General features: G+C 50.3%; 1 protein-coding gene across 2 annotated transcripts in view; it reads left to right on the forward strand.

Moving 5' to 3' along the window:
• The window catches only part of CYFIP1 (cytoplasmic FMR1 interacting protein 1), a 92,607-nt gene that overhangs the window by 34,788 nt on the left and 45,097 nt on the right, over nt 1-12,722 (forward strand). For both annotated transcript variants that reach the window (XM_036012742.1, XM_036012741.1), the window contains exons 7-13: nt 366-459; nt 573-704; nt 2,064-2,168; nt 3,665-3,756; nt 5,777-5,894; nt 10,265-10,387; nt 12,525-12,650. In XM_036012742.1, coding sequence (XP_035868635.1) covers nt 366-459; nt 573-704; nt 2,064-2,168; nt 3,665-3,756; nt 5,777-5,894; nt 10,265-10,387; nt 12,525-12,650 — 790 coding nt within the window. The remainder of the gene's footprint in view (nt 1-365; nt 460-572; nt 705-2,063; nt 2,169-3,664; nt 3,757-5,776; nt 5,895-10,264; nt 10,388-12,524; nt 12,651-12,722) is intronic.

Genomic DNA, 12,722 nt, shown 5'->3' on the forward strand with positions numbered 1-12,722 from the left:
AGAGGGTTCTTATCACAGAACCTCAGTGTTGCTGGCTGTCTTCATCACCACGCTTTGGGGAGGTGGCTGTCCTCAGACTTGGGAACAGGTAACTCCGGGGAGAGGCTGGCATGCAGGGGCCCTGCTGAGAGGCCTGCCGGTGTCACTACTGCCATGCCTGGACCACGGGGTTGTGATCTGGCCAGCCTGGGGCCCCAGGTGGAGAAGTTCATGGAGGCTGAAACCATAAACCAGCTGCTGAGACCACATTTCTGCAGATGGCCACAGCCACAGAAACTTGATCTCAATTTTCCCATTTTTTTAAAAAATCATGAAGCCCGTTGGTTGATCAATTCTTTTTCCTTTTTTTTTTTTTCCTTTCAAAGGGCCGCACAGTTTTTACGGAAAATGGCAGACCCGCAGTCCATCCAGGAGTCGCAGAATCTGTCCATGTTCCTGGCCAACCACAACAAGATCACCCAAGGTAAGGCTCGGCTGTCCCCACCTGGCTGCTGGGCACCCTGTGGGTTGGGGGGGAATGGGGCAGGGCCAGAGGACCCAGAGCAGCCACTGGCTTGGGTCTCCCCCTCTTTCAGTCTCTGCAGCAACAGCTTGAAGTGATTTCTGGCTACGAAGAGCTCCTGGCCGATATCGTGAATCTGTGTGTGGATTACTACGAGAACAGGATGTACCTGACGCCCAGCGAGAAACACATGCTTCTCAAAGTACGTGTTGTCAGCCTTGTGTTATTCTCACGCTTGCGTGTGCACACGCATGCGCTCTTGTGTGTGTATGGCAGCCTCAACCGCAGGCTCCCCACACGTTCCCTGAGTGTGTCTTGCACTTCACCCCGTGCCGTGGGCCCCAGCCCCCGTCCCCCGAGCAGGTGTTCGTGGGTGACAAGTCCAGGGCCAAGGACTTTGCTCGTTCAGTCTTTTATAGCAGAGCTTGTACCAGAGTGGACTTGTGAAGCCTAGAATTCCTAGGAATGAGTTACAGGTGGTCCAACTTAGGGTTTTTCAACTTCGGTGTGACAGTGATACACGTTCAGTAAGAACCATCTTTGACTTTGAAAAAATTTTTAAAGATTTTATTCATTTATTTTAGAGAGGGGAAAGGGAGGGAGACAAAGAGGGAGAGACACATCAATGTGTGGTTGCCTCTCATGCGCCTCCTACTGGGGACCCAGCCCGCAAACCAGGCATGTGCCCTGACTGGGAATCGAACCGGTGACCTTTCAGTCCACAGGCTGGTGCTCAATCCACTGAGCAACACCAGTAGGGGACACCTTGTTCTTCATTATTACTCTGTTCAAGTCGGGAAGGTTGTCAGTGGCATTTCTCACTGGGAGGAGAAGGGGGTTCCTGTGTTCCCTCTGGTCTCCCCTGTGCGGAGGGCACCCTGGACAACACGGGCTGGGCGTCCCTCCCACCAAACGCTCTGCCTGCAAGAGCTGAGATCTCTCCCCGCTGAACAGCCCCACGGAGGGTCGGGCTGCAGGGCGCTGTCCAGCGCAGCAGTCTGGGATGGTGGGTGCAGGAGCCCTGCCCATGGGTGCATGTGGAAACCCACACTCACTATTACACTGTGATCAACCAGAGGTGAGGAGGTCAGTGTGCCTGGGAGGACACTGAAACAGCCAGAAGAAATGACACATATAAAAGAATAGCTTCAGGCCTGGCCAGTGTGGCACAGTTGGTCGGAGTATCATCCTGTAAACTGAAAGGTTGTGGGTTCGATTCCCAGTCAGGGCACATACACAGGGGTTCTTAAGTCCAAGGTCAGGGCACATAGGAGAGGCAACCAAATCCATGTTTCTCACTGGCGTTGATGTTTTTTGCTCTTTCTCTCTTCTCCTTCGCTTCCCCTCTCTCTAGAACTCAATAGCCTGTCCTCAGGTGAGGATAAAAAGAAAGAACAGCTTCATATGAAGGGATAGCATTTATTCCTGAGGAGATTTTAAAATTGCTTTTTGAAAAAAAGAGTTAATTGTCATTTCAGAGTTCTGAACTGTAGCCTGTATGTGCTCATGGGTAATGAACCTGGCGGGCCTGACTGTTCTGGGCCATCTGGCTCTTTCACAGGTCATGGGGTTCGGCCTGTACCTGATGGACGGGAGCGTCAGCAATATCTATAAACTGGACGCCAAGAAAAGGATCAACTTGTCCAAAATCGACAAGTTCTTCAAGGTGAGCGACATTTCGATTCATGCGTGTGCCCTGTTTGAGTTTGGGGGTGGTGACCCTGACCTGTCCTGGGATGCAGGGCAGGGCGGGGCTCTTGCTTCTGTTTGCAGAGTCGCTGCCCCCCACCCCGCCCCCAGCACTGTTCCTCGTGGGTGGGAATCACGCATAAAGGGGATCCTGCCATGTGTGCGCGTGTCTGGCTGCTCCCTCCCCGTGTCACAGACATCCCTCTGGGAGCCCGAAGCCGTGGTCCGTAGGTGTTCACTGAGGTGCTGCGGGCCATCAGGCGGTCCTGCCACAGTGTGTTAATATTTGTCCCCGTCTGTCCCCATGGGCATGAGGTCATTTCAGGGCTCTGGCTGCTGTGAATAGTCCCGAGCTGACTTATCTCGCATCTGCGTGCATTTCTATTGGACATTTCCCCGGGGTGGCAGTCGGGGCTCAGGCACGAAGAGTTTCAGGGGTGGTAGGCACAGCCTAAGCATTCTCCCATGTGGCTGTGCTGATGCGCGTTCCTGCTGGCCGGGAGCGAGCACTCCCGTTGCTCCACATCCTCGCTGTCGCTCGACTCTGTCTCCGTTTGTGGGGCGTCCTGAAGGGTGGGTGTGTCATGATTTTACAGACTAGCATCTCCTTGTGGTTCAGTTGATGTTTTCCTGATGACTTTTCATACTCCAGCACTTTGTGTTGTCTTTTATGAAACATCACTTCAAAGTTCTTGGTGATTTTTTTTTCCCTATGCTACATGGGCATGGTTGGGGGTGTGGCTCTTAAACACAGGCATTCCCCTAGGTGCCTCTCCTTTTCAGTGTCTTTTTTTTTAAGGTTTATTTATTTATTTTTAGAGGGAGGGGAAGGGAAGGAGAAAAAGAGGGAGAGAAATACCAGTGTGTGCTTGCCTCTCACTGGGACCTTGCCCACAACCCAGGCAGGTGCCCTGACTGGGAATCGAACCCACAGCTCTTTGGTTTGCAGCCAGTGCTCAGTCCACTGAGACACACCAGCCAGGGCTCTCAATTTTCATTTTCTAATTGTTCCGAGTATATAGGAATGACCATGGATCTACCCAGAGTTAGTTTAATTTTAATATTTGAAATAGTTTTATGAATGTTGGTTCTTGTATTTTGATCTTGAAGTGAATGTAGAAGCTGTTTACAACTTTTTTTTAAGGTTTTATTTACTTATTTTTTAGGAGTGGGGAAGGGATAGAGAGAAACAATGTGTGGTTGCCTCACGTGCACCCGCTACTGGGGACGGGCCTGCAACCCAGACACGTCCCCTGACAGGGAATTGAATTGGAAACTTTTTCGTTCTCAGGCCGGTGCTCAATCCACTGAACAATACCAGCCAGGGCTGTTTAGAACTTTTTTGCACTAAATGACTTGCAGAAATAGCATTGAATGCATGGTAATGATGAGCATTATTCACTTGTCTTGGGATGAATCATTTGGTGACTAAACATTCGTGATGACGCATTTTTTTTTCTTTGTTGAATACAGCAACTCCAGGTGGTCCCGCTGTTTGGGGACATGCAAATAGAACTGGCAAGATACATCAAGACCAGCGCCCACTATGAGGAAAACAAATCTCGGTAGGAGAGCAGGCCACCCAGTTAGAACGTTCCGCATTGTTCTCACTGTGGTTTTGTGACACTTCAGGTGTATCTCGTGATGTCACCTGGACATTCTCAGCCATCTGGAACGGAATGCCTGACACAGTAGCCCTTGCCAAGTGTGGCTGTTTGTGTTTAAATTCCTTAAAAATTTACCACATTTTGCTGTGTATAATGCGCACCCATGTAAAAAATCTTTTGTTTAAAAACATTTTTTAAAGATTTTATTTATTTATTTTTAGAGAGGGAAGGGAAGGGGAGAGAGAGATAGAGAGAGAGAGAGAAACATCAATGTGCGGTTGCCGGGAGCCGTGGCCTGCAACCTAGGCATGTGCCCTGACTGGGAATTGAACCTGTGATGCCTGGTTCGCAGCCCGCGCTCAATCCACTGAGCTATGCCAGCCAGGGCTGTTTTAAATTTTTAAGTCAATTTTTTATTTATATTTAGATGCTTGTTTTATGTTTTATAAGAAAATTGTAGCATTTGTTTTTGAACATATTATGGTACAAGAAATTTTATGAGACAACTAATTATAGAACAGGTGAACCAATACAAAGTATTTCAGGTACTGCCCATGTGTAACGCGCATCCTTGTTTTTCCTGCAAAGATATAGGCAAAAAAGTGAGCATTATATATGACAAAATATGCTATTTCCTTTAGAACAGCCATATTTCCAATGTTTAGTAGTTACTGGCTAATTTTTTATTTTTTTAAAGATTTTATTTATTTATTTTTAGAGAGAAAGGAAGGGAGGGAGAAAGAGAGGGAGAGAAACATCAATGTGTGGTTGCCTCTTGAGCGCCCTCTACTGGGGACCTGGCCTGCAACCCAGGCATGTGTCCTGACTGGGAATCAAATAGGTGACCCTTTGGTTTGCAAGTTGGTACTCAATACACTGAACCAAACCAGCCAGAGCTAAATAAATAAAATCTTTAAAAGTTAAAGAGAGCAAAAGGGATGCTGCTTGACATAGACTACCGTATTTTGCCATGTATAATGTACACTCACATTTTTGTGCACATTATACATGGGATTATTATGCCCATGTATAATGTGCCCCCTTATTTTTCCCTCACAAATTTTGACAAAAAAGTGCGTGTTATACATGGCAACATACAGTATCTCAAAAAGTGGTCACTGCATTTGTCTGCTTTGGGCAGAGGGGACCAGCTGGGTAAAAACAGCAAGCTCAGCGTTAGGGAGGGACCAGCCCTCTGAGCCCCAAGGCTGACCTTTCCTCCCAATACCTCTGGCAGTTTTAATTCTTAATGAACTCCTTCCCCACTAACTTCTGTTTGCTGCTGATATGTTGCATTGTGCACATAGGTAGTTACACTGACACCCTCTAACTTCTGGTAATGTCAGTTTCAACTCTCCCACTAAGGAAAGGTTTGTTTCCAAGTCTCTGGCTGACTTGCTGTCTGCTGTGGCTTCTTGTTTTCCGGTGTGAGTGATAAAGGAGTATCTGTCCCCACCAGCCCCACAGTGATGTAACCATGCATCCCTGCTAGGGTGGCTCAAAGTCCTAATCCAGCAGCAGCTCTCAGCCTTTTAGAACATTTGTTATGGTTATTTTTTTTGTTGTTGATCATTTTCTTTTTCAATTACAGTCGATATTCCATCTGACTTTGTATCAGTTTCCGGTGTGCACCACAGTGGTTAGACAGTCATGAACTTTAGAAGTGTTTCCCCCAGTGCCCTTATTACATACAATATCACTGACTCTGCCACCTGTGCTGTAACTTACATCCCAGTAGGAAGTAGGCTGGTGATTAAGGAGAAATTGCAAGGACTTTTCAAAGATAGAATTAGAAGGTTGGACAGAGAACCCGATCGGGGGCTATGGGGCCAAGCCAGCTCCTTCCTCCCTGAGGTTCTGCTGCCTCACCAGCCCGCGAGGACCTGGGGACAGTAGCGGGCCATCCTGAGTGCGTCCTTGGCCAGCGTGGCAGCCCTGCGCAGGCGCGCCTCCCAGTGACACGTTCTCCTCCCTGCAGGTGGACGTGCACGTCTTCCGGCAGCAGCCCCCAGTACAACATCTGCGAGCAGATGATCCAGATCCGGGACGACCACATGCGCTTCATCTCCGAGCTGGCGCGCTACAGCAACAGCGAGGTCGGAGCCCGCCCCCCCCACAGGGCCCCGCAGTCCCCTCTGCTCTCTGTCCCCAAACGCTGACTTCGGTTGCTTCGAGAAACAGAGATTAGTGCCAGATCTTCTATGGCACACGTTACACTGGACAGGGCAGTGCAGTGAGCTTTATCTGCATCGTTTCTTTCAGAAAAGCATAATAGAGCCCCAGAAAGAGGACCGAGGAGAGATCATGAGTGAAGCGGCATTTCCTGGTCTAGCCCCCTGCTTAATGGGGTGGAGAGAGAGGATGTCTGGAGGCAGGGGGTGTGCAGGAGCCTCTGGGTCGGTGGGAGGTCATCCTGGGCATCCCCACCTGCCCGGTGTGGCTCCGAGCCTGTGGGGGGGTACAGGGGGCGGGTATGGCATGGAGGAGCCGAGGGGATGCGGTGAGGTCAGTGGTGTGGGTGCTGTGAATCATCAGGAGGGACCTAGAGACTTGGGGGTCACACACAGGCCTGAGTTTCTTTTCAATCCTCACCAAAGGCTATGTTAACAATATGTTTACTGATTTGAGAGATACAGAGAGAGAGCGACATCAGCGTGAGGGAGAAACGTCAGTTGGCTGCCTCCATGTATACACCCCAAATGGGGATCAAATCCACAACCTAGGTCTGTGCCCTGACCAAGAATCGAATCTGCGACCTTTTAGTGTACAAGATGATGCTCCAACCAATGGAGCCACCCGTCCAGGGCACCATTGGCAGCTTTAATTCCTGCTGAAGGGGCTCCTCCAGCTGCATTGGCCAAAGCATATTCAGCCTGGCCAAGTTGACCAGACGGGCTGAACTTAGTCACCAAAATGCGGAAATCGTGCTTGGCCATCTCTTCCTGGAGAGTGTTTAAGGTATATCTTACAGTTCATTTTGTCCCTAGGTTTCTCCCTCTGGGGGTGAGACTTCATTGTCTGGCAAAGTCACCTGCAGTGCTTTGCTTTGTGTGCATTAAGTGGGGCCTGTGGGACACTCACCTGGCCCGAGGCCCTGGCTGGTCACTTCTCAGCGGGGCCTATGTTGGATGGGGCCCAGTCTTCACAGATCCAGTTACACCTGCAGGGTGTACCTCGGATGCAACCACCAGGGAGCTTTGAACCAACAAGGTTGATTACTCATAGTCCTACAGTGCGCCTGGCACACCTGTGGCCACCTAGTGAGGCCACAGGTGGAGGGAGGGCCAGGAGGGGGCAGTGGAGGCATAGGGTTTTGCAGGTTCGCTGTTTATCAGTGAATTTCCAACCTAAGAGCGGGGATCACCCTATTTTGCCATGTATAATGCACACTTTTTGTCCAAATTTTTGAGGAAAAATAAGGATGCACATTATACACGAGTATAATGATTATACACCAAGGATAAAAGAATGTTGTGTTTATTGTGCACAAACGTGAGTGTGCATTAATACAGAGGAGTGCATTATGCATGGCAAAATACGTTCGTTGCCCTGGCTTGTGTGGCTCAGTGGATTGAGCACCAGCCTGCTGACTGAAGGATTGTCAGTTCAATTCCCAGTCAGGGCACATGCTTGGATTGCTGGCCAGGTCTCTGGTAGGGGGTGTTTGAGAGGCAGCCACAGATTGATGTTTCTCTCCCTCTCTTTCTCCCTCCCTTCCCCTCTCCCTAAAAATAAATAAATAAAACATTTATCAAGAAAAAGAGTGTAGACCAGCATGTGTGGGAAAAGCAGGGCTGTGGAGGAGGTCCCTTATGTATATTATGTAGATCAAGCAGTCTGTTCTCACAGGAAACAGAGCACGGGGCGACCTGGCTCTCTGGCTGTATGGCCCCTGTGTGCTTATTCAGGCTGGGAGCCTTTGCAATGGCGCGCTGGCAGCTTGGCGTCAGGCGCTCACTCCTGCATCCTTTGTGAGCCGCGATGCCCGTTTGCTACCGAGCTCTGTTCCCGGTGTTCTTGTGCTCTTGAGTTTTAGGGCTTGGGTTTTCCCCCGGCCTCGTTTTATGTTGTGATATATAAACTGCATGTGTGGCTCCACAGTCAGATATGTGGAAGGAGAGATATTCAGGGAAGTCTACCTGCCCTTCCCCTCCCTGCTGCTCACCATTCTTAAATCTAAGTTTTCCTTATTTGATATAAGTAAGTACATGTGACGTGCGCGTTTTCCGTGATTCACTGAGTGGAAGCGTGCTGTGCACATGCCTCTCTTAACCCTGAGCCAGTGTAGACACGGGGCCCTTGTGACGTCGCAAGAAAAGTATTTCGGGGACCACGCATGGGGGGGGTTGAAGTATAGTGGAAGGTTTATTGAGGCAGGAGCAAACACGGAGGGCTGTCCACACGTGGTTGGTCTCTGTCCAGTGCGAAAGAAGTCCGGCCTTGTGTACATCAAGCACAGAAGAAAGGCCAGGGCCCAGGAATTCTGCGCCGTTGGTTCCGTCCATGTCAAAGCGTAGTCTAGTTCAGCCCTCATCCCGGTCCTGCTAGCGAAGCCTCTATTCCCGGCTGTGATTTGGGGGCGCGGTGTCACTGTACCCTGGCTCACACTTGGCGTCCCCGCTGGGAGCCCACGTGGCTGCCGCCCTGCTGGCTGCTAGGTCTGCATGTCTGATGTCCAGGGCGAAGGTGTGAACGAGGGCGGAGTGTTTCTTAGAGAGAGGGGGAGGGCGGGGGTGGGGGCGAGAAAGAGAAACGTGGGGGGTTGCCTTTTTTAAGCTCTGGTTCTATTGTCTCAGGCTTGGGAAGGACCAGGAGCTCTTTCAAACTAACCAAGCAACTTCCCAACCCTTGGCGCAGGCTTGCCTGGGATCCTCCCCTTAACCAATCCATTTTCTTAGATTTTCTGGTGTTCGGTGTCCCTTATCCAATCCGATCCCTCTCCCAGGCTAGGCCCCGCCCCTTATAGGCGCCACCTTGCTCCTGCTGCGCATGCCTCATAGTAAAAGGCCGTCCCTCTGCACCACCTCGGCTTCTCCAGGGCCTGTGCCTGGCAGAGGAATTTCCTATTTATTGTTTTAACCGTCCCTCATTAACTCAGGATATTGACCTGGGGTGATCCTTCTCAGAGGAGTAGGTGCTGCGGAGAGAGGATGCAGGCGGCCCTTGGGGAGCCTGTGGGTGCTGCAGCGCCCTAGCAAACGGGCTTCTTGTCTGGCTCAGCTCCCAGTTTATTATATTGAGTTGGCCAAAAAGTCCGCTTAGTTTTTTCCATTAAATAAAAGACACAGTTTTCATTGTCACCAATAACTTTCTTGATTTGGACATTTGGAGTATGTCAGCTCTCTCCTGCTATTGGCTGCTCGTAGGTAGTGGCACTGCAGGGGTGCAGCTAAGCATCTCCCAATGCATAAGACAGCCCCAGGGCAAAGAATTGTTTGGCCGAAATGTCAGCGTTACCAAGAAACTTTGTAAACCACTTTTGACACATTCGATCCGTGACAGCACCTTCTCCATGCACTGCAAAAATCCTTTTATGCGTTTCAGTTGTGTTTCTACCTTTCTTGAGATAGTAGAGCATAGTACACTGAAAATAGGTTTTCTTCCCTCTTCAATACTAAAGTGGCTGCACAAAAATTCACCAATTTTGATAAGTTTTTTTAAATGCACGCTGATAGGACAGCTGTCACAATCCAAGCTGACAAAATTGTTCCAAATGACCTTAGAGACAACCAAGCACTACTAGAGCCACGGATCAGAAGAAAACTACACGAACTTTTTGGCCAGCCCAATATGTAATGTCCAATTCCCTTTGTTCCCTTCCTTCATTAATACCCAGCTACCTACACTGACAGCATGGCCTGCCACATCTTGTGCTTGACGCTTCCAGAGAAAGGCCAGTATTCACTAGATCAAATTTTGCCGCAGGGAAGGAAGCTTCATTGGTCGAGAAGGCCCAGCTTGAGAAGGTGGGGGAACCACTTCTCAACTCTGTTTTGAGAGCTCCGAGTCAGGAGTCTTCTATAATGGGAAGGGAGGCTGGGTGAGGCAGTGGGGGCTGGAACCACAGCCATCCCAGCCCCAGAAGGGCTCCCAGGAAAAGCGGAATGTTTCTCAATCTGCTGCTGCTCTGAGTCATTACTTCCTGCCTATTTCCCCACCTCTTCCCTGACTCGGGGGCTGCTCAGGGCTCCAGCAGAATCACAAGGTAATTAGCGTGGTAGTTAATGTGGCAGGAGCTGTTGGCCGGAGGCCTTCAGAGAGGAAGCGTTTCAATCTGTGCTGTCTGCGCTTGGACACGGCCACCGCCTTCTGCTGTGGGGAAGGCTCGTGTGCCCCATCATTGCACGTTTTGGGGGACAGTACCTTTGGGGTGGGCTCCTAGACTGAGTTGGGTGGGTCCGGGACAAACACAGGGCTGGTTTTTCTGGATATGGGCTGACTTCCTGATGCTCCTGCGGTTCTCTAGGTTGTCACGGGTTCGGGCCGCCAGGAGGCTCAGAAGACGGATGCTGAGTACCGGAAGCTCTTTGACCTGGCTCTGCAGGGCCTGCAGCTGCTGTCGCAGTGGAGCGCGCACGTGATGGAAGTGGTAGGCACCTGCTGGGGAGAGGGGACACTGACTGCAGGGCGCGGAGAAACAGATCCCCTCCCCTGCCCCCAGTTGGTTACAAGTGTTTTTCTACCCAAACTCCTCAAGAAATTGATTAAATGATATTTTTGCTGCATTAACTTCAACCTTCGGATCACAAACAAATTGGCTTTTTATTTTGGGCTCTAGAAATAAGGTTAGGTATCAGTTTAAATGGAAGACGACTCGACTTGCATTTCATTTATGTGTGTTAACAACTAAATGGCTGCATCTGTTAAAACAGTAATAGAATTAAATTTGTACCGTTATGATGATTTTGAATTCACATTTTTTTTAAAGATTTTGTTTATTTATTTTTAGAGAAAGGGGGAGAGAGGGAAACATCGATGTGTGGTTTCATCTCATGCGCCCCCTACTGGGGACCTAGCCAGCAACCCAGGCATGTGTCATGACTGGGAATCGAACCAGCAACCCTTGGGTTCACAGGCCGGCACTCAATCCACTGAGCCACACCAGCCAGGGAAAATTTGCATTTCTTTAAAGAGTATTTTCTCTGGAATTGCAGCCATCAGTTTCTTTTGTGTGGCCTTTGTCTAATAGTTTCTGATGCCACATAAAGATTTGCATTCCTGTAAGTCATGGGTGACTTTTTTTGTTTATTTTCCTCAGACAAATTTGATATTGAATGAGGACATGATCATTTGAAAGGCAAATCCTCTTTCTAAATGGTGATGAGATGCTTAGAGTTTTAGATATTCCACACAAAATACTCAGGCCATTTTCCCTGATATCTTTCTCATATCTCTGATATATTTCTTAAACCTGCACTCCCATGGCCAGACTGGTTTTATGGAGATAGTTTCTGTGTGTGTGTGTGTGTGTGTGTGTGTGAGATTTTCAGATACAGCAAATAGTAGAAGGCAGACCTTTTAGCACAGGGGCGTCAAACCATTTTCACCGGGCGCCACATCAGCCTTATAGTTGCCTCCAAAGGGCCAAATGTAATGTTAGGACCATATAGATGTAACTACTCCTTAGCTAGGGGCAAGGAACTTGGTGCCGCTGCTGGTAGAAACGAGGAGCTGGCCTGGATAAAACAAGACGGAGGGCTGGCTTCGGCCTGAGGGCCTTGTGTTTGCCACCCGTGTTTTAGTGGCTTTGCCTGTGTCCAGCCCGTCAGAACCTTTAATGGCCAACAGCACCAGGTGTTAGACCTCAGCTGAGAAACCTCAGTTCTTGAGTTTGGATGGGGGAGAATTCAGAGCCAGGGAACTCAAATACAAGTGAAAGTTTATTTAGAAACTCACAGAAGCTAGAAGAAAAGTTGTAGAGGTGAAGAAAGAAGGGCCCTTGGAGCTTGGGAGAAAGAAAGGTCAAGAAAAGGGGTCAGGAAAGGAATAGGGAAAGCGCGGTAAGGGGGGCACAGAGCGCATGCGCGCCCTGTAGCTGTTGTCTTAAGGGGTTTTATGTTTTCCAACCACAGGGGTTATAGGGGAAGCCTCAGGGGAGGATCCCCCTCGAACCTTCATCAGCTTTCCAGGTGTATTTGCTCGGGGTCGGGTCCCCACTGATTGGTCGGCGGCAGGGCAGGGGGTCGTCAGTCATCTCGGCTGTTCTTGACATCAGCCGTGGCGCCTCGTGGCTTTTCTGGGCCTGAGGCTGAAACTCGCTGAGGCCTAAATGGCACCTCCAGGTTGACCAGAACTGTCTCTGTGGGCAGCAGACACGAGGCTTTGTTCCTGCGATCGCTGGATGCGGGTCAGAACCTCTTGGTCCCGAGGGCCGAATGCCGTGGGGAGTGGTCGCGCACGGGCTTGTGCGGGAGTCAGATGAGGCTGCTCTTCAGCCCCCTCGCTCGCCTCTCAAGGGTCCCCCCCCCCCCCCCCCGCCGTGTCTAGTGACAGGGGATCTAAAGCTACATGACCAGCGATGTCCTAGGGGAGGAAAAATCACCCTGGGGGTGAGGTCCCACCTTACAGTTGTCTTCGGCCCCGGGGCTCTCCGCACTGGCAACCTTCCGTACCTGGCCCGTTGGTCGATGTTCCTCCGCTCCCGTCTGTCTGGTCACCTCGCATGCAGCCAGCGGGTTCAGCGTTTTACAGTCAGCCGTGTGTCTCCCCTCTCCTGCCCACCCCAGTATTCCTGGAAGCTCGTGCACCCCACGGACAAGTACTCCAACAAGGATTGCCCCGACAATGCCGAGGAGTACGAGCGGGCCACACGCTACAACTATACCAGCGAAGAGAAGTTCGCCCTGGTGGAGGTGAGCTCGGTCTGCTCTCTCTCCCTCCTGGGACTCTGGCTGGACGCCGTCTCCCCTTTCCAAGGCAGAAGC

This window comes from Phyllostomus discolor, chromosome 12, assembly GCF_004126475.2.
Source record: "Phyllostomus discolor isolate MPI-MPIP mPhyDis1 chromosome 12, mPhyDis1.pri.v3, whole genome shotgun sequence".
NCBI lineage: Eukaryota > Metazoa > Chordata > Mammalia > Chiroptera > Phyllostomidae > Phyllostomus > Phyllostomus discolor.